Source organism: Psammomys obesus, unplaced genomic scaffold, assembly GCF_907164565.1.
Source record: "Psammomys obesus unplaced genomic scaffold, mPsaObe1.curated_primary_1811, whole genome shotgun sequence".
In the NCBI taxonomy this organism is placed as follows: domain Eukaryota; kingdom Metazoa; phylum Chordata; class Mammalia; order Rodentia; family Muridae; genus Psammomys; species Psammomys obesus.
In genome coordinates, this window is record NW_026593286.1 from 32,767,801 (window position 1) to 32,792,867 (window position 25,067).

General features: G+C 41.3%; 1 protein-coding gene across 1 annotated transcript in view; it reads left to right on the forward strand.

Annotated features, from left to right (window-relative positions):
* The first annotated feature begins 718 nt into the window (after nt 1-718).
* Nucleotides 719-25,067, forward strand: part of Satb2 (SATB homeobox 2) — a 169,156-nt gene continuing 144,807 nt past the window's right edge. The window contains exons 1-2 of the mRNA XM_055616685.1: nt 719-938; nt 21,820-21,996. Of these exons, the coding sequence (XP_055472660.1) occupies nt 770-938; nt 21,820-21,996 (346 nt within the window). The 5' untranslated portion in view covers nt 719-769. The remainder of the gene's footprint in view (nt 939-21,819; nt 21,997-25,067) is intronic.

The window sequence follows — 25,067 nt, forward strand, 5'->3', positions numbered from 1 at the left end:
ATAAGAATGCTCCAAAACAGTCGTAACTGTGATCCTGTGATGGGAGGACAGCCTCTCCAAACCTCACAGTGTTTTGGGATGCTCATTCACGTGGAATCGTAGTTAATTTTTGTGAAAAGGTGCGCGTGCTCGTGTGTGCGTGCATACACAAGTGTGCGTGTGCACTTGATCCATAAAGGTAAAAAGTGGGGCTTCCGTGGGGCCATCGATCCAGTCTTAGGCTCCTGCCTTGGCCGTTCACAGCCCATTTACCAGGCAATTCATCTGCTTAAGAACCGGTGTGTGTCCTTGCCCCTTCCGTAGGCCAGGTGAGACCTCTTGCTCTGAAGTACTCTGGGTTCAAAACCCCGACCCCCCAGGTCGGGGGCCGGGGCCGGGGTTCTCCACGGGAGAGAGGCTAACGCTCGCGCTGCCCGCAATGAATGGGGTACTGCTAAGCGCTTCGAGGTCCGACTCTGGGCACATGCCTGAGGGCTAACTCTTGGGACCTGTGACTTAGTACTTCGAGTTCTGGGCAGCTCTGGGGCCTCCAGTGTCTGGTTGGGACCGGCTTCCCCCGGACCCTTCGGGACCCTTCTGCAGCGTGGGAGGAAGTTTGTGTGGCTGCGGTGCAGTGCTCCGCCACTGGCTTGAACGTCTATCACGTGTGTGAGCGGTTTTCCCTCTTTTTTTTTTCCCTCCCCCTTCCCTCCTCTCCGCCCCCTCCCTAGGTCCCTGCGCGTTTTATTGCGACCTGCCGGTGGGAACTTTGTCTCCAAATCGGAGCAGCATGGAGCGGCGGAGCGAGAGCCCGTGTCTGCGGGACAGCCCCGACCGAAGGAGCGGCAGTCCCGACGTCAAGGGGCCTCCCCCGGTGAAGGTGGCCCGGCTGGAGCAGAACGGCAGCCCCATGGGAGCCCGCGGGAGGCCCAACGGCGCCGTGGCCAAGGCCGTGGGAGGTAACAGCCCGGAGCTGGGAGGTGCGCGCAGCCGGAGGCCCAGTGATAATGGCCTGGGTGTCAGGGTTCAGGTTGATTAGGCGCTGTTTCGGTGTAGGATTACAGGAAGTCAAACCCAGGTTGCCAAATAATGCCCTGGTCGCCTCTCCGCAACTGGTAGTAGCTTCGTCTTGAGTTAAAACAAGAAAGCGGTTTACCCAGAGGGTGGCATTTTTTGGGCACTTTGCCACTGTGTGCTGAGGTGTTGGCAGGTCTGTGTCACAGCCAGCTAACTGTTTCTAGATTTTCCTAGAGAGCTCTTCAGTGTTTTCACTCCTTTGCCTTGCCTCGGATCTGTTCTATGGCTGAAGTTACAAGCCTTGATTTCAGTGGGACGGAGACCGAGCACCGGGCTAGGGCAGGAGCAGTGGTTTTGGTGTTCTTTTGTAGCTGGGGCAGTGCGGAGAGACCACAGTGACAACTAGGACTGCGAAGTTGTAGGGCAAACGAAGAATTGTCCTGAAGGCAATATGTCCTTGGAGGATTTGAGGCGGAGGTTGCCAGCAGAGTTCAGACTCGGCCATTTGTAACTTTGTTAGGAACTAGAGAACTGGGCGACAAATAGTAAGCAACTTTATTTGCTGCCTGCTGCTTCCCCACCCAAGAAACTATTATTTAGGGATGTTTTCATTACATTTACAAATACTTTTTTCAAAAGTGTTTGGTGAAGTGACCTTACAAAATAAGACCAGAGAGAGATTTAAATACTAAGACATAATTTTGGGCTTGCAAGCCAGGCTGTCAGTTACATATGAGATGTGCAGTTTTATGTGGCATTGGGATAAATCATTCCTTTAATTTTATTATGCCGAGATTCCCCTTCATCCGAGGTGCTTTTCGGAGCAGCATGTTTAATGCAATTCTTTACGTTGACCAGCATAAAATAATACAAATTTATGGCAAACTTGGTGATAACGTCCCCCCTCCCCCGTGTTTGTGGTGTGCATTGACTTTTGGAATATTTAGTTTGAAGTATCTCCACATACATAATAAGATGGCACTTTTCTGGTTTTTAATTATTTTACTATTTTTCTTTGTGGTAGTCATTAAAGATGGCTTGCCTTAATTCTTTAAGTCAGCCATCTCTCTTGAGAAGCAGCCTTCCTCTCCATTTTTAAAGTTTTGAAAACATGATTTAGCTTCTGTATAGTCCCACTTAGAGAATATACTTTTAATAAGGCAAGGGAAGGAAAGAAGGAAGGAAGAAAGGAAGGAAACCCGGTAGCTCTATGACTCACTTTCCAAGAGTGGGATTCATGAGCGTTGTCCCGAGACTGGCACAGTGACATCAGCTTTGATACACAATCACTCATACAATGGAGAGAAATACAGCACAGATACGGTAGGACTGAGCTGGGCGTGCTGTACATGCTGTTAATGGTCTGGTGAAGATAGTTTTTGGAAATCCTTGATGAACGTGTATTCTGGAAATTACCTTTTATGTAAGAAAAATCTTGGACTTAAATTTTCTGTGTCTTTTTGTCAACCCAGCAAAGTTTACTGCATGCTCTAAGTTCGCTTGAACTATGAAAGAAACTGCCTCAGTATGTTGATCAGGGCACCTTCAGTGTGGAATAGTAGTTCCATTGCAGACTTTCTGAAATTATAATTTGCAATTGACCACTGACTCTAAATTTGCTGCAAACTAAAATTATTCCCTTTGTGAAGAGGAATAATAGATTTGTTTCAATAAGCTTCTCTAGTCAGCACCTTGGAGGCTTAACTTGATTTAGAAACAGTGAGGGCCCCGTTAGATGCCTCCCAAGCTGGAAGTAAAATGACAGCATTTTGCCTTAATGCATAACATTTGTAGCACTTAATACTAAAAGGGTATATGCTGTATTTGCATATGGTGGACTTCTAAATATTCTTTTAAAAAAGCTTTAATTCTTTACAGCATAGTAGATTCTTTGGAAATAAATTAATTTAGAAACTTTCAAAATGTAACAGTTTAGGATATAAAAAGCAGTGCAAAGCTTTTTTTATTGAATGGTAATAATTATTTTGTTGGCTCCAGTTATAATTTTATTTCTTTATAACTTCTAATCATGTATAAAAACTGGAGGAAAGCCAGCCTTTAAAAAAATGTATATTCTAAAGTTAAAAAATGTTCAAAGTATATTTCTAGTTAGAATACTTCCTAATTGAAACTTTTTTCTTTTAACATGGATAAATATAAACTAGATTGTATTTCCACCGTCCTATATCTTCTGTTGAATATTCTTTATAAAACAAACATCGATAACCACAAAAAATATTTATAGCTGAGTCATTTATTTTCATTTTCGGATCTGTTGCTCTCTGTCCGAGCCATGAAGACAGATGCATGTACACACAGTATTTGGGAACACATGCTTGTTTCTCCTGAGCGTTCTTCCTGAAAATTGTTCTCCTCACAGAAATAGGGGAAATCATTATGTTAATTGGTTGCTCAGTAAAATAGCAATTTATCCCACCGCTTCTGATAAGCATGGAGAGATAAATGTTTTTGGTTGTCTGCAAGAGTGAGTTCTGTTGCTGTTCTCCTTATTAAAGAGTGGGAACTTGTTAGGATTTTTGATGAGACTTAGATATTCATAAAGAAGGGGGGGCATTCTCGAAGTGTCTGGTTTGAACCAGCTGAGTGGTGAATGCTGCTTTTCAGGCTCTAAAGTTGTCTTTTAAGAAGCAACTTAGGCTGAGTCTGCCTTGTTTACAATGTGGCCAGCCTTAGAAGCCTGTTAGCAACTACAGCAGTTTTGCTTTGTCTTTTCCATACCCCCAGGATGTTTCTGCTCTTTATTTATGTTGTGTTTTTTCAAAGCATGTTTGTAGTGAAATGCAAGGGCTCAGATGGATATGACAGTCAGCTTTTGTAGAAGGTCCTCAGGAAAAAAAAAAAAAAAAAGGCTAATATCTCTTTAAAAAACATAGGAAGGCTGGGAGAGAGTTTAGACAGGCAAGAGCCCTGTGGTGTTGACAGCTTTATATCCCTGCTGGGTGACATTCACTTACTAGAATTGGCGTCCCCTCTCAGCTAGTAATTCACTCCATAAGGATTTGGGAAAAGGATGATTAATGGCGGGGAAATTTATATTTGTAAAATTGTTGATTAAAACTTATAGATCTATTTGAAGACTTAGAAGAAGAAGAGATTATTAAGGATGCAACAGCCGATCCTTTTCATCACCCTTAGCATGAGCCCCTAAAATATGTTGTGCTGTGTGGAATGCCTCGGCCAGGCAACCTACAGCCTAAAATGAAAGTGGGGCCAGGGTAGTTTACAGAGTAGCCCAAGCCTTTTTCCTGGACTGCTGGAAGGGGCTGGCGTTATGCGTTAATAGCACTAAGTAATTGTGCTTCATTCATTGTTAACACAAGCATTTTCACTTTTTAATGTTTGGCTTCGAGAAGAACTTTCAGACAGCTTTATTTAAACTGAATGAACAGCACTTGGCTATACCAGATGGTGTATTTGCTGATAGGAGGCATTAAACATCAGAAATCTTTTTGGTATTTTTCTTTTTCCTATGATTTTTAATGCTTTTTAAAAAAGGGTGTGCGTGTGGTAAATGTTCTGGTTTGGGAGGGGGTGGATTTTTAAACATTGGGAATGTCTTATTGAAATACCTGCTCATTTTGTTAAAAATTTGCTTATTTTTGAAAAACATTTTGCTTTAGAAATAATTGGATTTTATTGGGGAACCGCTGGCTGAAGTTACCTCATAACAAAACTCCCTGAAGTAGATGTTCCCCCTTGCTCCCAGGCCAGGGCAAGAACAGAGCCGTCTTGTTGCAAGGGCATAGAACCATTATGCAGTGCACACGTGATGCACTCAAACAGAGAAGAAAATGTGATCAAGATCGCTAGGCAGGGCCTCGTTTGGAGCTGAGCGCATCTCCCACCACAGTAGTTACCTAAACTGTCTGCGCGTGGGATATCTCCTTTTCAACTAACAGTCAAAGAAGTGTGGGTCCAGCCAGGTGTAGACACTTTATTAGCTGTGGTGCAGCCATAATTTTACTTTTGGAAAGGCATGCTGATAAGAAAAAGTGCAGATACTCGTGTAATAGTGAAGCATACAAAATACTTAGGAGTATAATTGTCAACACGGGGAAATGGAGAGAACTCTGCTTCCAAGGATGAGTGCCATAAGGTCCAGCGGCAGCTGGAGCATATGTTTGTAGGAAGCACTCAGTGTTTGAAGAGAGAAGGCTTTGCTACCCCTTCCCCACCATTATTACCATTTTAAATTTAGAGGTTTATGGTCTCTTCAGAAGAGTATGAACTTAGGCTTTGGGGGTCATCTAACAGTCTGACATGTCCTCTGTCGTTTTGCTGAGGTAGAAAAATAGCTCTTCCCTAAAGTGTTTTTAGCCCTTGGCCTGTTATTAAAATAAAGACATACTTGGTTAAAAAAATATATGCAATGGAACATACACATTAAACAGAACATAGGGTATCCGCCCCTCAAAGTCCTGAGTGTAATTTGGTGTTTCAAGTAATTTTGGAAGTTTCATGTTCCATCAGCAGAAACCCACTGACCATTATATAGTGAAGATCTGCAGCACTGGTGTGTGTGTGTGTGTGTGTGTGTGTGTGTGTGTGTGTGTGTGTGTGTATGTTGTTAAAGCTACAAAGATGTCCCTTAAGCATCTGTTTTTTAACTGGTGCAGAAAATAAGCAATACTCTTCATTTCCTGGAGGCTGTGACTAGCAGAGTCAATTTGTCCATCCTAGATATCCTGTATTGATTCTCTTCTCTCCCTTTCTTTCTTTCTTTCTTTCTTTCTTTCTTTCTTTCTTTCTTTCTTTCTTTCTTTCTTTCTTTCTTTCTCCCTCCTCTTTCCCTCTAGGAAGAGAAAATAGATTAATTAGCATTTATGAGATATCTGAGAATATGAATCTGAGTAATTTTAAGGACAAGGAAATTAGTTCTTTCAAGGAAGACTATGGTAATTTTTTGGGTACTGCTGGCAAGATAGTAAGCTGTAAGGCTTGATAGCTTTACTTTGGTAATTTGAAACATTGCTGCTGTAGCTGCTGTAGCTGCTGCTGCTGCTGCTGCTGCTTTCTCTTCCTTCTTCTCCTCCTCCTCCTCCTTCCCCTCCTTTTCCTCTTTCTCCTTTTCCTCCTCTTCTTTGCTAAATAAGATTCAGTGTAGAAACAGTATATGTGAATACATTTAAGAGTTATGCTATGTTAACAGAGTTAGATATATTCCATATTGTATCATTTTATTTGGGTACATATGCCATTTGAGAGTTGTTTTTTGGTTTCTGTTGAGATAAAATTGATACAGGTTCTTACCATTAAAACTAACAATCCCACATTTGTTATTATAAACCATGTACACAGCTTGTTTTATTTCAGGATGCCAAAATCCATTCTTCATAGCAGGAAACACACAAATCACTAAGCTAGTTATGTATTTTTATTTAATAAGTAAACTTTAAAAGAACTCTGTAAGAAATGTATAGTAACATAGTAACTTTTACTATCTTTCTTACATTGATACTGAGGTACAATGGCATTTTGGAACATATTTAAAGACAGAGCATTTGACAAAAGTTGTATGTGTAACAGTTTGTCAGTGAAAAGTGACAAGTGGGAAATGACAAATGAAATGTTGGCATCATCACTCTTTATTTTGATAAAAATGTCTCAATTTGCAGTGATATAATACTGTTTCATATTATTTCATGAGTTGTAGGAGATGCATAAGGAGAATTTAGATTTTGTGAACGGGGAAATTAGCAGCCCAAACTCTCTTTTCAGAAGCTTTGGCAGCATGTCCCTCCCCCTCCCTGCTCCCTGAGAACAGGAACAGCAGTGAAATGTTGGATTGAACCCATACATTTTAACTCATTATTTTTTGAAAAAAAAAAAAAAAAAAAAAGGGGGGGGGGATAACTGAAAATGGTTTCAAGTAGGAGACCTTTATACTTAGCTGAAAAAATGTAGAAGAGTTTGCCTTTTAGTTTCTTTATTTTCTTTATGGCAATTTGAAAAGGAGTGATTTCCTTCTGGTGGCTTTGATTGTATAGATCTCTTCTCACTTCCAATCATCACGGCTCTTCAGCATTAATTTAGAGAGGCAGCAAGGTGAGCTGCGAATTTCTTTTATTTTAAAGTGCAGGAGAGGTTTTGAAATTGTCTGAGTATTAGAGATGGCTCTTTAAATACAAAGGACTCATCACCCTGCTGCTTATGGATAAAATAACTGCCATTTCCAGATCCAAAGTAAATGTCTGAGTGCAATCTAGGTGTGAGTTAAACAAGTCAGTTGAGGACTTCCCAGAGGTTTTTTTTTTTTTTTTCCTTTTCTCCTTCCTTCCTTCCTTCCTTCCTTCCTTCCTTCCTTCCTTCCTTCCTTCCTTCCTTCCTTCCTTCCTTTTTGTTTTTGGACACAGTTGTAGTTTCTGCACTGTGCTGTTGTCCATTTTCTGAAGAAACATTACTTCCTGTATTGCTATCCAGGAAACATTTATTTCTTTCCTTTATGTGGAACTACACTCCATAAGCCTGGCATACCATGGCCTTTCTGTAAAAATGTTCCGTGATATTGGACATGGTGGCTTATGCCTTGGGAGAATTCTGAGTTCTTCTCTAGTCTGGGCCACACGCAAGACTGTCTCAAAAATCCACAAATGCTAACACTAAAAAAATTCCATGATAAAGTTTTTAAAACCATGGAAGACAATTACTATATAATTTTTTTCAATTAACATTATGGTTTTATTAATTGCAAGTAATTAAAAAGTTGTGATGTAAATAAGTATAATCAGGTGACACAAAAGGCATTAGAAAATGTCATCAACCTATCTTTTGCTCTTATTTGTGAAGCTATACTTAGTTGCAGATTAACAACAAGTCAGATAAGAAGTTATAAATGTATAAATATGTTTTGGATGTGCAGTTAGGGCAACTGAATTTATGGCACATATTTTAAAATTATTATCTATATCTTTAAAGCCAAAATAAGAAAGTCCGGGAATGAAAGCAAAGTATACTTGTGTATAAAGATCCTATGATGAAACCTATTATTTTTTTTGCTAACCTAAAATAATGATAATAATAAAAAGACAAATCTAGTAGATATTGTAGTTACCACTTAGAGCAATGCATAAGATGCAAAAAAAGAGCAAAGCATAGCAAATCAAATAAAAAATAAATTAATAAAAATGTCAAAAATTTAAACCTTGAAATACAGTTATAAGCAAATCATGTCAGTATACAGCAGGCATGTCCATTAACTGTTGGTTCAATACACTAGGATAATAAAACCCTGGAGGAACCATATTTCCCAGTTTTGCTTGTTCCCAATACTGTTAGTTATTGTCTGAGGCAAAATGATTTCTCCTCTTTACTAGTTGCCTTATTATCACAATGGGGTTCTGTCCTAGCACAGTTGGTTATTAAACTGTGATAGCAACATAAGAAGAAAGATTAAAAAGAAAACCTAAGAGAAGAGGCTAGTGCTCTTTTTAAAAGTGATACATTTTCCAGCGGTGTTGGATGCCCCTCACAGTTGCACAGAGCTCAGTGCCCCTCTTTGTTTACATGAAGACTTGTACAGATGTGGGGAAAACTGGATTCTGGATAATTTTCTGAAACACGGAAGTCTGACAGGCAGTTTGCAGCCATTTGTGGAAGTGGGGCTCAGCATATCTATGGAACTTTACCCTTTTCCTCCTTGGAGGTCTTGGTTTGGGTTCATAGCCGGAAAACAACTGCATCAGTTCTGCCATACCTAATCACTTTATTTTACACAAGAAAATATTTTCTTTACAAAGAGAACCACATGACTGTAGAGAAATGACCAAAGGCATACAGTTAAAAAAACAAACAAAACATATTTTGATATTTTTTGATTATGTCAGCACATGAAAATTAATCATTTCTCTGCTCTACTATTTACACATATAAAGAAAGCCACAATTAATATTGCTGATAGCTTATTAGAAAAATGCTTTCATATAAAACTCTTAAAATTGTTGCATTTTTGAAACATTATTTTTTGGTAAATAGAACAAAACTTTCTTTTGTCATAATCCAAAGATGGTAACAGAGCCACATGATAAATGTCTCTTTAAGTGTTGTAGTAAAAGAAAATGACTTGTCTTCTGAGGCAGTAGACAGTTTATGTTGTTTTGGACCCATTTCCAAGCAGTGATCGAAAACAGATTACAATAACAATTATACAGTCAGAAGATGCAATATCCATTTCTGCCTTAATTGAGTGAAGGAATAATAAAAACATCATTAAGAAAAATGAGGTGGACCTGTCACACAGTGTACGAATTTTTAGACTTAAAGACGATGCAGAATAACCAGAGTGCTTCTCGTTTTTCTGTGGTGTTTATTAGCTAAGCTCTGCCTCGGCTCTCCTTCTTTCCCTGGAAAGTTCACAGAAAAGCCCGTGGGAATGTGCCCGGGCACCAAGTGTGCACATTGCCACAGGATGTGACGTTTTCTTGAGTTCTATCTGAGGTGTAAATGGCCACCTCAGCCCCCTGCTAACCCCTGGAGACAGCTTGTCTTTGTAAGAGCTAGGTGAGTGGCAGCCAGCTCCCTCTCCCAAAGTCCTCAGGAGGCTGAACCGGAGAGAGAAGGTTGATGCCCACACACACCCACCTGCCTTTCTTCTCAGGGAAGCAGGACTTCTACGTCTTCATGTTACCAGCTTGTCACTCAGGCAGTGTGGACTGTCACTTGAACACAGAGCATCTGGCTCACATTCGGAGTCTTGTGAACTATGACATGTATCCATTTGTCCCTTTTTTTTTTTTTTTTTTTCTTTTTTTAAAATTTGAACCTGGTTCTCAGTGTGTAGCCCTGGCTCGCCTCAAACATCGTTTGCCTCTGGGATTAAGGAGTGCACCTCATGCCCAGCATATCCACACTTGTTAACCTTGCTAGGCTGGCAGTTTTCATCCCTCCAGGCCACACTTGAAACTTCTCTGAGGGGATAGCAGCCGCCAAGATCAGTGGCTAAGTTTTCAGTCTGGGATGGGCTTGTTACTGGGAAACTTAGCAGTTCCTGAAAACCTGTCAGAGACAGTGGAGCTAGGCCAGCTCCTCTCCCTGAGGCAGCTAAGCACTAAAGATTGAAACACTAGAGTCCCCTAGCACAGTTACAGCCCAAGCTTGCACTCAGTCGAGATGTTTAAAAGTGACTTTTTTTTTTTTTTTATCAGCTGTTAAACATTTTCTTGGGGCCATTATTTGAAAAGATATTTCTGTGAGCTACAACATGAAGGATTAGGATGGGTGTTATTTCCTGGGTTGGAAGGCCATCCCAGGGGTTGTCCCCTTCAGAGGGGAATTATATTGAATGCTCAAAAAAAAAAAGCTTAAAATTTTTATTCTGTGCACAGAATTAAAGTTTTGTCAGCAAAGGGTTTTCACTTTTGCATTCACTTAACCTAGCAGGGCTGAGCTTTCAGGGGCTATTAGTGGTTCTGTCTTTTTCTAGGCTTTATAGTTTGAACCTAAACATTAATTCTGGGTGGAACTTGGCATCATGTCTTTTTGCCTCCAAGGGAATTTCTGTTGTACAATAAAAAGTGGTATTTCTTTCCTACAACCACCTTCTCCATGTTTCCCCTCTTCTCCTGTGCAAATAGCAACTAAGTAGTCAAGGTTTTAAGAGTGTATCTTTAATTAAAAAAAAAAAAAACGAATGATTATTTTAGGTAAATTAAACAGCTTTTGATTAGTTCACATTGTTAATTAGTACTTTTGACAACAATGGGAAAGATATGTGAAGCTGCTAATGTAATGAAAGTATTTTCCTTCTCTCTTTCTCACCTCTTTATGAAATTGTGAAACTACTGTCACTGATTAGCTTAGCTGGGAGCTGAGACGTTTTATTTTATTTACATGACCTGCAATTGTAGAAGAGAAGAAATCTGAGTCTCTGAAACAACTAAGTGTTAGCACCTTGTTTTGGAAAGTATACTTTCACTAAATTCTTAAGGTGGTCTGTTTCGTATTTTGATGCTATATTAGAACTAGTTTGTTACAGACATCTGATCACGTACAAGTGGAAATGGAAGGACATGGGTAATCTTGATACGAAAGCCTAGCAAGTTCCCAGAGTGTCAGTGACGTTGTGGGTCATGGCAGAGCAGTCTTTCTGGAGACAGAAGTGGGCTGAGGCGGGTGTGCTGTACGGCTGGCATCTCTGAGGTCAGAAGGCGTCTTCAGACAAGCTCTGTCTCTTAGATTTGGCAGTATGGTATCAGGAGCCCTTGGCTGAGGGAGCTTAGGGAGAATGATTGTTCTGGGGATAGGAGTCATTCCACGTTGAAGACCAGGAAAAGTCACTTTTCAAGAGTAAATAAGGTGATTCTGATTTTTTCCCCCTACCCCCCTCAAATGAACGTCTAGGTAATTTTCAGCAAAACTAACTCTATTTATGGGCTCATTCACACAGCAAGTTTGTGCCTTAAGCACATTTTTTATTGTTAATTTCCCCCCCCACCCCAAATGGGAGTTTGCCACTGAAAGTTTGCCAGTGATCATTAGTCCCCAAGAAATTTTGGGTCGAAAAAGAAGGATGGGGAATGTGTACATTTAGTGAGACAGACCATTTGTGTTGTATTTTTTGCCACCGTGGGAAACCGGAGCCAATCTGAATGTTCAGGATGACTGTGAACTGTCGGATGGAAATGCATAGGACTCCAGGCAGCACAGGGTCAGGATATGAATGCACCTCTCTTCACACTGTCCCAGTGGCTAGTGGAAAACAAGCTGCAGCGTAAATCCCTTGGCCCTCCAATAAAAAGATTTATAGCAAAATAATTCTCAGCCCCATAATGGGACTGTTGTAGGTTTGTGTTTGATATTTGTAAGACTGAAATACAGTCCATGTACCCAAACCAAGCATTTATTGTAAACAGGTTAACTGCCAAGAGCTTCTATTCTGTCAAACATAATTATATTAAAGATTGACGTATAGCTTGAAAGCAAGGTTGAGAGAGACAATTCTTTTTTCACCAAGGGAGGCTTCTGAGATTCAGCTCTCCGCTTCTCTGATAGAACGACTCAGGAAGACACCTTCCTTACAGCCAGCCTTATGTACAGTAAACACGGGCTTGGCACTGAAAACAGATCTGTTTGTCTGTCCTTCTGTTAAAAAAATAGAGAGGCGAACTTGCATTCCTGGTTGCTGGCATGTGCCTTTCTCATTCATCGTCATTCAGATCTGGCAGCCATCCCTGGTCCTGAGACCCAATACTTGCCCTTCCCCTCCAGGCCTACTCTAGTGTACCCTCAAACCTGCACCTATGCTTGTAAGGTAGTCCCACATAAAATCCTTCTTTCCATAATGCTGGCCTTGTCTGTTGGCTTTTTGTGTTATTTTTATGAGATTAGAACTCTTTGGAAACTATAGCCTTGAGGTGTGGCATGCCAATGCAATGTGAGGTTTAGGGATGACTTCAGAAATGAAAGAATTTATAAATCTACTAGTCTAAGGGAAAGTGAAGTTTTTTCGAGGTTGAGATGTACTTATCTGGAATTACCCTCAGTTTAAAATACTACGGTAATGTTCTAGGGCTTTTTTTCTTGGAGGAAGGTAGAATTTTATATTTTATTTACAGCCATGACATCTCACTTTTTAATTCAGGAAACAAATCATCTTAGACTTTAGAGACATTTTCGTAAAAAGAAAAATGGAATTGTATTCTTCCTTTGACTGGGTGGCAGCCTTTGGATGACCCTAAAAAGGGTGAAAATAATATTTTCAAACTGGATAAGGGGCTCATACTGTGAGCCTAGCACTTGGAAGGCAGAGGCAGGAGGATCACTCAAGGTTTTTGGTTTTGGTTTTGGTTTTGAGTTGTTTTTTTTTTTTTTTTGGAGGTGGGTGATAGGACTATCCTGGGCTACCTAGTAAGTACCAGGCCATCCTAGAGCGTGAAAACATGTCTCAGAAAAACAAAGCAAAGCAAATTTCAGTGCATTTCATAAGCAGAGGCTTACAGTTTCTCTAGTTTTAAAAACAATCAAAATTTAATATTTTCTTTTAGAAATACATAGGTTATAAAGAAAATGTCTTAGAAGCACAGAGAGAAAAAATTCTGTTTTTATTAATAATTGCTGTAAGTTACACAGGTACGTATATATTTAAAATATTGTGTCTGGGAAGTATTCCCTCGGACCTTGTTTGCCTGGTCTGTGGGCCTCAATTTATTGCCTTCATCACAGTCACAGTCATAATGAGCTGTTGTAAGCCAGAGATCCCACTGTCCCCCAAGGGAACTGGAGATTGCACACTCTGATCTGACTTTTTGGTACTCTGTGGTCTCCTTTTTCTTACCCCTTCCTCCTTCCCATGTCAGTGCTTTCTGGCCGAAGTCCTTCTCCCCTTTCCACAGCTATTTGATGGAGATGAGAATGAGGGCCTGGGAAAGGGGATGTTGTTTGCCTGTCCATTGAGGTTCAGCTATGTGTAATCTGCATTCAATAATTCATAGTGATCATTTCTATACATTTCGGTTAAATATCCATAGATGTTTTACTGTTTGAACCCTAAACATAGTGGTATTTTCTTTTATGAGGGAATAACCTTTTTTTTTTAATATAAAAACTTTACTTTTCGGATTTCATTTGATAAAAATCTTTCCACTCTCATGATTTCCTTTGAGGCTTTGCACCAGTGTTTGATCTCAATTTTTAATAATTTTTTTGAGTTAAACTCCCCAAAGGAAACATGCTTGTGCTATGAAATATTCCCAGTAGAAATATAGGTAGTCTTGTCTTATTGAGAGTGAGTGCCTGATTCCTTTATTAATTCCTTGCTAGCAAACCTCGGCACAGTTAGCCTTTCCCTAACACTACACTGGAGAAATTAATCAAAGGTTAAAAAAAAAAATGGTTTGAATTACATAAAATGATATTTGGGCAGAGCTCAAAACCCAAGGTAACGAATAATATAAGGACAGTTTTTAATGACTCCCTTATTTTGAACAGCTTTTCCAGCCAGGGTATTGAGAAGGAGCAGAGTCAAATGCGTGTCCTCAGACATGTCTTAAAATCTACCCTGTTAGGAACGTGCAGAATCAGAAATTGTTTAATGGGAGACAAGAATCCTGATGTTATTGAAATATGCTACGATCATTTTTTTTAATACACCATTGAATCTTTTGATAGGCACAGTTTTAACAACCGTGAAAATAACTCTTTTTTCACTTTTGAATGAAGTATCTTCCAGGAACATGCTATGGGCCTGAGCTTTTCTGTAATGTCCAGATTTTAAAAAGAGGCTGGTGTCCTGCAGTGTAGGACATGGGGGGGCCTGCTGACCAACTGCCTTTCCAAACCGGAGCCCAGGGCAGCAGGCTTCAAGCCAGCACCCAGGATCCCCAGCAAGGCGCTGTTACCCCACCATTCTCTGCCCTCTGTGGACACGCGTGGCCCTGTGGTCTGGCGAGCTTCCTCTGCCCAAGGGAAAACCAGCTCCTGAATCCACTCGTGTCCATATTTTTCCTAGAAAGCATTTCCCGTTGCTGATGGTCTCTACAGTGCAGGAGCCCCACAGCGATGTCTCCAGTTTGACAGCTGGTTAATCTGGGGCCACGAGAAACATCCACACTGCTTATTAATAGAGATGATTAATGTCTAAGGGGAATTAGCGTTTTGTTAAGCTGGACCACTATTTATTCAGGGCATACTGTAGGTCAGGCTTGAGGTGGGGTGTGGCAGGGTGAAGACTTGTCTGGAGGTGGGCCTCAGCCAGAGCCAGCCACAGGCCACGTGTTGCTCATGTCTGGGGATTTAGTTCCCAGGGTTCAGCTGGCCGAGGCAGCATTCCCAGGTGTAACTCACCCTTTATGATTTAGGTAAGTTAACACAGCTTGCTTCCTGTGCTCCCATGGAGCCGTGGTTTCAGACTGCCTTCTAACTTGATCCTACCAGTGAGCGACTGTGTGAGGTTGAGTATAGAGACATTTATTCTTCATCCTGCAGGCTCCACCTTAGGTTGAGCTGTGGAATGTTAGACTGGTCCTTCCTCCTGCTGTTTTGGGGCTCCCAATGAACCCTTGAGGGGCCAGTGGTCTCTCTCCATACCTACCTTCTCCTGGCCTACTCTTGCCCTTAATTCCTGAGGCTAGGGTCAGCCTCAGGGGCTGAAACAATAACTGATTTTTGCCACAAATAACTCTGAGAGTAAAATCATGCCTCATTTTCAACCCCTTGCCTCTCTAAACGGTGGAAGGTGGGAGATGCATTAAGAGGTTTTACTATTGAAACTACTGTGGGGTAATGGGTGGGGGGTCAGTTCTGAATCATGATGGAGAGGAAACCAGACTGTTGTGTTTTTGGCTGTTTGCCTTGGTTGTTTCTGTGGAGCTGACAGCAACCCCTCCCTCCGTGGACCTCCTAGAGTTCTCTGCTATGCACCTCTGTCTGAGGGCCAAATGAAACCAACAGCCCCAGGTCAGGAAGACATGCTGAAACATGGAGCATCATGAAGGAGCTCAAGGGCCCCAGGTTGGCCTGGGAACCCTTGGGTGATTCCCTCATACTCAAATGACAAACTTCCTTCACTCCTACAGTTGATGAAAATATTATTTCTACTTTTTTTTTTAAATAACTATCTGACATTTTCCCCCATTAAGCTTATTTGGAAGGAAATATGAAGAGACAGTCAAAGCGTGCACACGGAGTGGCATGGACAGTGGTCCCATGCTACTGCAGTAGCCATTTTCAGTTGTGTGAGCATGCGCCTGAGGCTTGCAGAAGGACCAGGAGTGCTTCTCTGCACTTGTTAGCAGAGAAGATGAGGAGACTACAAGGCTGTTTGATAGCAAAATGTAGTGTTCTTTAGAAAACTACAGGAGAGTGCACTGCAGGCCTTGGGTGTGCTCGAAGTGTTCTCTCCCGGAGCTACAGCCCCACCCCTGAAGTGTCCCAGCTTTTTATCAATTAATCTCAGAAAATTTGCAGGCCAGCCCCCTGCGGTAGTCCGGGAGTATGCAGCTGTTTGGTTTGGAATGTGGCCGCCTTAATCTCAGAAGGGTGTGGTGTGCCTAAGAGAGAAGGAAAGGAGACCACAGGGTCAGGACAGGGTGCTACGGTAGGAAAAACATACTTGGTTAATTTTGAAATTTTGTCTGTGGCCCCAACCAGGAGGCAAAAGATGTTCAGTTTTTGCTTTCTGTTTCTGGTTGTGATTCATTCTTGGCTCTCAAACTTTGCTTTATTGTTTTAGGATATAAAGAAAAGGAAGGATATAAGTTAATGTTGGAGAGTTATTCCTTTACTCTCTCTCTCTCTCTGTGTGTGTGTGTGTGTGTGTGTGTATGTCTGTGAGAGAGGGGAGAGACAGAGACAGGGATATGGAGAGGAAATTAGAAAAATGAATACTTTCATTTTTTTAGTAAATTGTAACAGGAAGAAGATAGTCCTTTCTTTTTCCCCAGTCCTTGGAAAGCGCTATATTAAGTCTGCCTTATAAATTTCTTTCTTCTTTCTAGGGCTTGGTGTAGGGTTTATTTATTAGGAGGTTGTGGAACACTTTGCTTCGGCTTCAGATATGACAGGTTCTATCCCAGGCCTTTGTATCTCCAGTTACCCTGGAAACTTCTTAGTTGATAGCACAAGAAAGACCAAGGCCCCAGGACCAAGGAGTGGCTACCTTCTTTCCTGAAATGGGTGGGTTAGGAGCCGGAAGGCAGGCCTCCTATCACTTCAGACTAGCTACTGTCATTCTGGTGGCAGCTCTAAGAATTTGGGTGGGCTCAGAAGACAAAGGGGCCAGGAAGGAGGGTGGAGCCTGTCCCTTGGGCTGGAGTCTTTTCTTGTCTGAAATGCCTGAAGAGCAGAAGTTCATTTTGGAAGCTGTTTCAGGTCTAGCGCTGTCCCCACAATCAGGAATCTTCAAAAAAAAAAAAAAAAAAAAAAAAAAAATCCACTGATCCAGCAGCACATGCCGCTCAAGGGAACGAAAGGATTGTTGGCTAACAGGGCAAGTTGTCAGGTTCCTGTGGGTGGAGCCTGGAATATTATTTTCAAGGGAGAGTGAGGCATTTAGATGGGCTGAGTTGCTGCTTTTCCTTGGCTGTGTCATTTTCTCATCATTTTCGGATTCAGAGTTTCTTAGCTGAGGTCAATAATAACCTCCTCACATGGTTAACGTGAGGAAATGGTAACAGAACCTTTGCATGACGGGAGACCATTCTAGTTTCCCTCATTTTGCCCATGCCAGTGCAGCAGCATCCCTTGAAGATCATGCACGGTAGAAGGAGTCAGGAGCTTAGGTAGACTCAGCCGTGGTATGAATCAAGCAGCGGCCCTGGGTTTGCACAGTGTAGAAGAGAAGCAACCACATTTGGCCATCTGGAGGTAAACAGAAAATGTCATCTGTTCTTAAGTCACCTAAGGTCTGGAAGCCACAGGGAAGATCCTCCCCCGGGGGGGGGGGGGGTAGTGCGCGTGCAAGAAGTGCACAGGACAGTTGTGCACTGTCTCGGTCCCAGTTCGTGGTGAGCTCACCGCTTGTGGGAAGAGCCATTGCGTGTTGCTATTTGGCAGGTAGCTTGCAGAAGCGTATCCTCTGACGTGAGTGATTTCTAACCGCCCCACTTAAAACAAGCGAAAGAAACAGATAACAGTTTTAAAAACGTATGTAATTCGGTATATCCAAGTATTATATCTACACAAAATTCATTTTCTAAAAAAAAAAAAAATGTTTAGGATACATTTACTTTTGTTGCTTCTTTTGGCATTAAGTCATTAAAATCGAGTGTAATTATACTTAACAGCATGTCTCCACTGAAGAGGAGCCGCCCAGGGCCGTGCTTTTTGCCACGGGGCATGCTGAATGCTGTCAGTTATTCTTGTTTGTGTAATAAGCCATCCGGTGGTTATTAGTTTCACTCGGTCATTCAGTGATAGGCTATCCAGTCACTATTAGTGTCATTTTTATTTGAAGGAACACTTTTTGGTGTCATGAGCCTTGCTTACTGAAAAGTATCGAAGATATGGTTGTTTTTTTCCCCCTCTGTAAAATGGCATTAATACCCACTTTTAAAAAAATAAAAATAGGAAGCACTGTTTGAGAGCTGCATCTCAGATGACCTAAATGTATTACACACACACACACACACACACACACACACACACACACAATCATTTTTATTTTAGCTGGGAGATTTTGAGTCTTGGAGAGCCCCAGATAAGTTATCAGCAGTCACTGACTCAGGCAAAGAGTGACAGTAGCAGGATCTGACCCCAGGGCCACCTGCCTTCCACCCCAGGGCCTTCATAACAGTTAGCCACCTCCCCACTTGTTTGTTCATACGGCCACAGCAGTACAGAGACTGTAACTACAGCCCTTTCCGATGCTCGTCCTTCCTCAGAGCCATCACAGTGAAAATGGCCGCTTCAGCATCAGAACAGACGACAGCAGGGAAACACGCTTCTCCACCGGAGAAAGCCCTGTTTTGTGTCTGCGATGATGGAGAACAGTATATGGTCTGCTTGCCTGAACTAGTCATGATTTTTAGTAAATGGCTGGGGCCCAAGTGCCTGTCCTCAGATTAAACTACCTCCAGCAATTGTAAAAGGCTTAACAAGGCTTACGATCAAAAGGTCCAAAGTTCTCCACTTGATCATCTGGAAATGGGTCTGTGCTACAATAAAAGAAAAATAATGCCATAAGCTCAAATATAGGGCTAAAGCCGGGGTTTTGTTATTATTTTCTCTGTCTCCATGACTGCTTGTAAGTTGTAACTGTATAGTTTTATGCTGCTGCTGTTTTATTGAAGTTACTTTATTTACTCTTCCCATTGTTAAATTTATTTTTGAAGTATTTTGTAAATACCCTACCTATCTTTTTCTCTTTTCTTCTTTTGCTTGGGTATAATAGGTGGGACTGAGTAATTACTTCTTTTTGGAGTGCACGTTTTTACTCGTCCTTTTATGGTTTGCTTCCCTAGAGGTGACCTGTTCTCAAAGGCTTTTTAGTCTCATGCCTTAATTTTCACTTCAATTATACTAATTTGCTATTTTTCTTTACTTATTTCACCATTGTCATTAGTAATTACATCAGTTTTTCTTATCTTTCTTGTAAAAGCCGAATTTTGTTATAAAACCATAATTGTTAAATCAATCAAGTACTGGTCAAACAATTGATTTTTCTAGCAATGGAATACAACCTATTATAATATTTGTGACTTTGCATGTGCCAATGTATGTTCTCGTTTATGTGTGCCCACATATGCCCATGTATCCGTGTGTGTGTGTGTGTGTGTGTGTGTTTATGTGTGCATATATAGGTTTGAAGTTGATATTGGGTGTTTTCCTATATCATGTTCCACCTTCCTTTTTGATATCCCATTGAACCAGAAGCTTGCCACTTTGGCTAAGCTGGCTGGCTAGTGAGCCCATGATTCTCCTTGCTCCTGGCCCCGAGTGCTGCAGCCACAGATACGTGTGCCACTGTATATGGCTTGCACATTGTGCTGGGCATCTGAACCCTGTTCCCCATTCCTACAGCAGGCACTTTATCCACTGAGCCATCTTCTAGAGTAGGTGGTACCTGTGAGGGGTTGGCAGTTGCTCCTGACAAGAAGGAATCATTGCTGTGTGCTAGCCAACAGTTGCTCCCTTCACTCACGAAACCAAAACATGTAGGAGACAGTTATAAAACATAAGTCTCTTACATGTTAACGATCCCTGAGATTTAATGTTGTGTTTTGTATCCCACTGGTTGTACTGCTACTTTGAAATTAATAGGAGCTTTTCAGGCTTTCCTAGACTTTCTTAGTCATGGATGAATGCTAGCTGATGGAGTAGCTAGATTCATTTCAAGGCCTTATCTCTGGCCCCCAGATGTGACACTCAGACGTTCACATTAGGAACTGCACATGGATTTTCAGCACTGAAACCTCTGTAGACACAGGTATTAGTGGTGAAGCAGCTTATGGCACCACCGGGTACAGGGCTGTGTGTGTGTGCATATGCTTAAATCACTAGAGGTAGAGATGATCCTGCTTCCTTTGACAAAGATCATATACCACTATGTAAGAGTTAAAAGGTCTAAATGGGGCTATTCCATGCAGGGAAGGGCAGTATAAACTGCCATTATGCCTGCTTAAGACGGCTTTACAATGCTTACGGTCACAGTGTGGACTCGTTCTTACCTGTATCTATGATGGTGGGTGACGCCTGGCACATAGTAGGTGTAATAAATGAATCCTATAAATGAATGATGGAAAGGTAATGTGGGAGATATCTGTCTCCAGTAAACAAATACATAATAAATAGTTCACGAAGGACAGTAACCAAGGAACACCGCACATTATGAAGCACCATACTAAATCATCTTCTTTGCCTAGAATTTGCTCTACGTCACTGTTACCTTGAATTTTCCAACAGTCTGTACTATGCATAATGAGTTTGCTGTGGGGTGTAATGACAGAGTCAAGGGTTGTCCCAAGCGTGGTGAGGTGAGACATGTTGGGCTGCCACACAGGCTTAATAATAATTACCGTGATCTTTAATGATAACAATTCTTAATGAGTATTATTATTGTTAATAATGATATTTAATAATTATACCCAATACTTATTATCTGTAATAATAATAATTAGCACATGGGAACCAGTCACACCATTGTATTATCTGTAGAACAAAACCTTAAATCTGTAGCCCAGGAGTCTGCAGAGTGTCTGCTTCTCTCTTCTCTCCAGATCACAATGAGTCAGGAGGCTTCAGGGGTCAGAGCAGGGAGGGCTTCTGTCAGCCTCGTATACATTCTGTGCGTCGGGGTTATTCCCAGTCACCTTATAGAGGTCTTGTTTTCATTATGGAGTGCCTATACCAAGACCACCACGGTCTCCCAACCCTCCCCCTGCCTGCCCATCCTTCATAGCTTTTGTGTTCTGTTGCACAAAGACCCAGAGCCGACCCTCATTCCACATCGTACTAATTTGTGTGAGTTACGCAGGGCAGAGTCCATGTTTATTACTTGGACATTGGTAAATCTTTGATCTTCTTCTGTCTTGCCATGTTTAGATTTAAATGCCTACATGACTTTTTCTGAAAAATAAAAAAAAAAAGTTTAGAAAATGTTTGGTGAATTAAACATTTTTTTAAAGCTTTTCACACTTTGATACAAAGCAGAGAAATATTTCAGTGACAACAGATTTCAACAGATTTTCAAATAGACTAATTTGCTTTATTCTTCAGTGTAGTTTATGTTTTTTTAATCTACAAACACTGAAAAGTATTCTTTCCCAGGGGTAACTTTTGTCCATGTATAAAGTAATTCCAAGAAGATGAAGTTTGAATTTAGCTGTATGTTTTATTTATTAGTTAAACGTTAGCTAACTCGATGGGTTGTTTACTGAGATTAGAAAAGATAAAGACCTAAAAGAGGACTTCTTTTGAATTCTTGTTGACTTACCTACCTACATAGCATCTCAGGCCTGGAAATCTAACATGCCTCCCTACTGGGTACTGTAAACGAGCGGCGTTGAAATACATTTCTAGGCAAAAGTGGAGCTGACCTGAAAATGCTAGTGTTAGGTCATGCTGATAAAACAATAGACATTAAAGGGCCTAACCTCAACCTGAGCCATGTGCTGAGACACATCTGTTTGGTGTAGCCTACCCTTTAATCCCTGACATTGGAGGTCCTCAGCAATGCCGCCGCAATGGTACAGTCATTACCGAAAAGATCGTTTTCCTCACCTGAAGCCTTTGCATGGGGCCCCTAGCTGTCAGGGCTGTTCACGCTAAACTATCCTGGATCATAGCTTTAAGAACTGCCTCTTCGCTTCTCATCCTGGTGGCTCGGATTGCCTTGTAACGCCCCTGTTCTGCTGTTGGATTGTTTCCCCCCAGGTTTGATGATTCCAGTCTTCTGTGTGGTGGAGCAGTTGGATGGCTCTCTCGAATATGACAACAGAGAAGAACATGCCGAGTTCGTCTTGGTGCGAAAAGATGTGCTTTTTAGCCAGCTGGTGGAGACCGCGCTCCTGGCCCTGGGGTATTCTCACAGCTCTGCAGCTCAGGCCCAAGGTATTCCTTCATCTCTCCTTCCTTCCTAGCCGTCTGTGTTATCTGAAGAAGTGTCGGTTCTTCCAATAAGGGCAGCAAAACGATTATTGGATTGCATCTGGAAGCAGGCAGCAGAAATCTTACAGAATCATGTTTTCTTGTTCTGTAAAATATTTGACCAGTACCTCGAAAGTCACCCAAATTGACCTGTATTTAAAAGCAATTGTCCTGGTGTTTTCTGCAGTCATAATTCTGGATTTTTTGCTAAGTCAGCAAATTGTGTTCTCAGAGGTAGTGCTGAGATATTTGACCCCTGACTTATCCAAACTTAATGTATGATTTATAAGCATATGAAATTTATTTATTTACTGCCTTGGGCTATGGTTTCTGCAGTTTGCCACTGGGTTTTAATTAAACAGAAAAACACAGTTACATCTTAATCTTTTGTACCTTTGAAAACTGTTCTACAGTTTTGATGTGGTCCATTCATTAAAAAAAGTTTCTTTGTAATCAGTCCTTTTACCTATTTAATTAACTACTAAAATTGCAGTATTATATTGGCTATACACAGGAGCTTATGTGAGTTTCTCTTGTTTCTTTGGGAGCGTAGTCCATTGTTTTCTCATGCCAAAGACTCAGCAAAACAAATAATAACAGTATTCCTCAAACCTTGAATAATGGGAGGAAAAAAAAAAAAAACTTGAGCCAGTAGAATTATTATCCTTGTTTTTCAAATGAAATGACTGAATCACATAATTTATGATAATAGCTATAAATAAAGGTGAGAAATTTGTAACATCCCTGGCTCACTTTATATGCTAATTTCTTATTATTTTTATTTAACATTGCTGTGGTTCCCGAAATTTTTTGGTATGTCTTGAGTGTGGCTTCATTTTGTTCATAAGAGAGATCAGTTGTCTTCAGTTTGTTCTGATAAGATAGCACGGAGGTATCAGGTGTTTATAGAGCTACAAATGCAGAAGCCTGGGAGGGGGAACTCAGACTTTCAAGCTCTTCCCCCAGTTCTGTGTGCACTTTAGTGCGTGCATTAGTGCCTCTTAAAAAGCAGGCTTTGTTTAACCGATAGTGGTTCTACCAGGGTGGCCAAGCACGTCTTGTCAGGTGAGTGTGCCCTGCAAGCATGTCCTGTGCATCTCAGTGTAGAAACCTGCCCCTGGGCAGGCTGGGTGCAGGGGCGGCAGCTAACCTGTGGCGGCCGCTGCTTTCAGAGCAGCTCACTGAAGGAGGACTGGCTTCTTTGCCTCAACAACTTTCCTTGTGAGAGATTCAGGATTTGATCCCCCAAACTGTAGACTGGACACCACTGCTTTATTTCATGTGATGTGCCGAAATGAAATAAAAGAACCCTTGCCCTGTCCCAGTAGACTTTCATGCCATTTTAGGGAGATCTATATATATAGGAAAGGTCATTGCATCTCGTCGCTTGCATCCTGGCGTGCCAGCTTCCTGTTTGACAGGGCTATCTATCTCAGTTAGCATGGCTGCTCGGTCCATCATGAGCTCACATGTGGAACACAGAGCACTAAGTGGCCAAGATTTGATTCTTGGCACCTGCTGAGGAAGAGGCTCACAGGAAATCTACACTAGGGAGCCCCGCTGACATGCAGTGATATGAACTGAGCTCTGCTCCCCACAGTGGGCTCGGCAAGCAGTGACCGTTGTCTGCCACGGAGCATTAAAAAGGGGACAAGCCAAAAACCATGATCTGAAAACTAAGGTTAAAAAATACTGCATATTATGTACGTTTATATATTTTTGGTTAAGATGAATCAACTCATCAAAAATGCTGTCTGGATCAATACTTCATGTTGTGGGGAAAAGTTTTATCATTATAAACCTCACAGACTTATAAAAAAAACCAGAACTTTATTTATTTTTTCTTATGCCGATGACCTGTTTTGAATAAATGGAAAAACTTTAAAATTGTTCACATTTTGAAATGATGTATTAGCTCTCCCTCATCATTCCGATGACTAGAAAGTTAAATACCTCTATTAGGAATAAGTTGAAAGCCTTGTAATTGAATAGTACTTTTCAGGTAAATATATTTATAATATATTCATATAGATAGATAGATTTCTTGTCATTCAGACGATTAGAAGATGTTTAGGATAAATGGAAAAACAGGATTATTCATTTCTCTGAAAGCATGTGTTAGGTCTCGGTTGTCAGTGAGATGATGGGGACCAGGCAGTCTGCTGCCAACTTAGCACAGCTCGAATGGCCAACTTTAGGAGGCAGGTTGTTCACGAGTTAGACAGCCAGTCCAGTGAAGGAGGAGACAGGACTGAACACGGTGTCTTGTGACTTAGGCAGAAGGTTTTGTGTGCGTGTAGTTTCCGTTTCCGTTTTCTTTCTTTGGTTTTGTTCTGGTTTTTCCATGCTTTTGTGATTCTTCCTAGGTGGGGAGTCAAAGGGACCTTTAGGCTAATCCGCTGGCAAAAGAGCTTCAGTGTCCCTGAGTTTCTGTTCCTGTGCTGGCAGTGTGAGGGAGACCCGGCCTGTAAGGATAGTGCATTGCTTATACCTTAAAAAACAAAAACAAAAACAAAACAAACAAACAAACAAACAAACAAAAAACAGTGCTTTTGAAAAAGGATTTTTTATTTTGACATGACCAGAGAAAATTCTCAGCGAATGACTTGGAAGAGCAGTTCAGATGCCTGTAAAAGAGCAAATATGTTTGCAGTGGATTTTGGTGTGATGTTCAAGTTCCAGTCAGGGGTGTACCCATCAAGTCCCAATCAGGGGCTTTCCCCATGCTTCTGTAAGCATGAGATTGTCAATTTCTTTCTCTGAGAGGGTATTCCCTCCAGGTAATCTGCAAAGATTTTTATTTATTTGCTTTTAAAGGATAAAAGAAATTCTACTAAAACAGAGTCCATGAATTCCCCAGCCCATGTTCACAAAATATTTAAATGATGGATATTGGCACTAGAGTGACAGAGACACCAGACACTGTCATAAATCACAGGGATTATGTTTCTAGCTGACGTTTACTTTCCATTTTCCAACACACACACACACACACACACACACACACACACACACACACACACACACACACACAC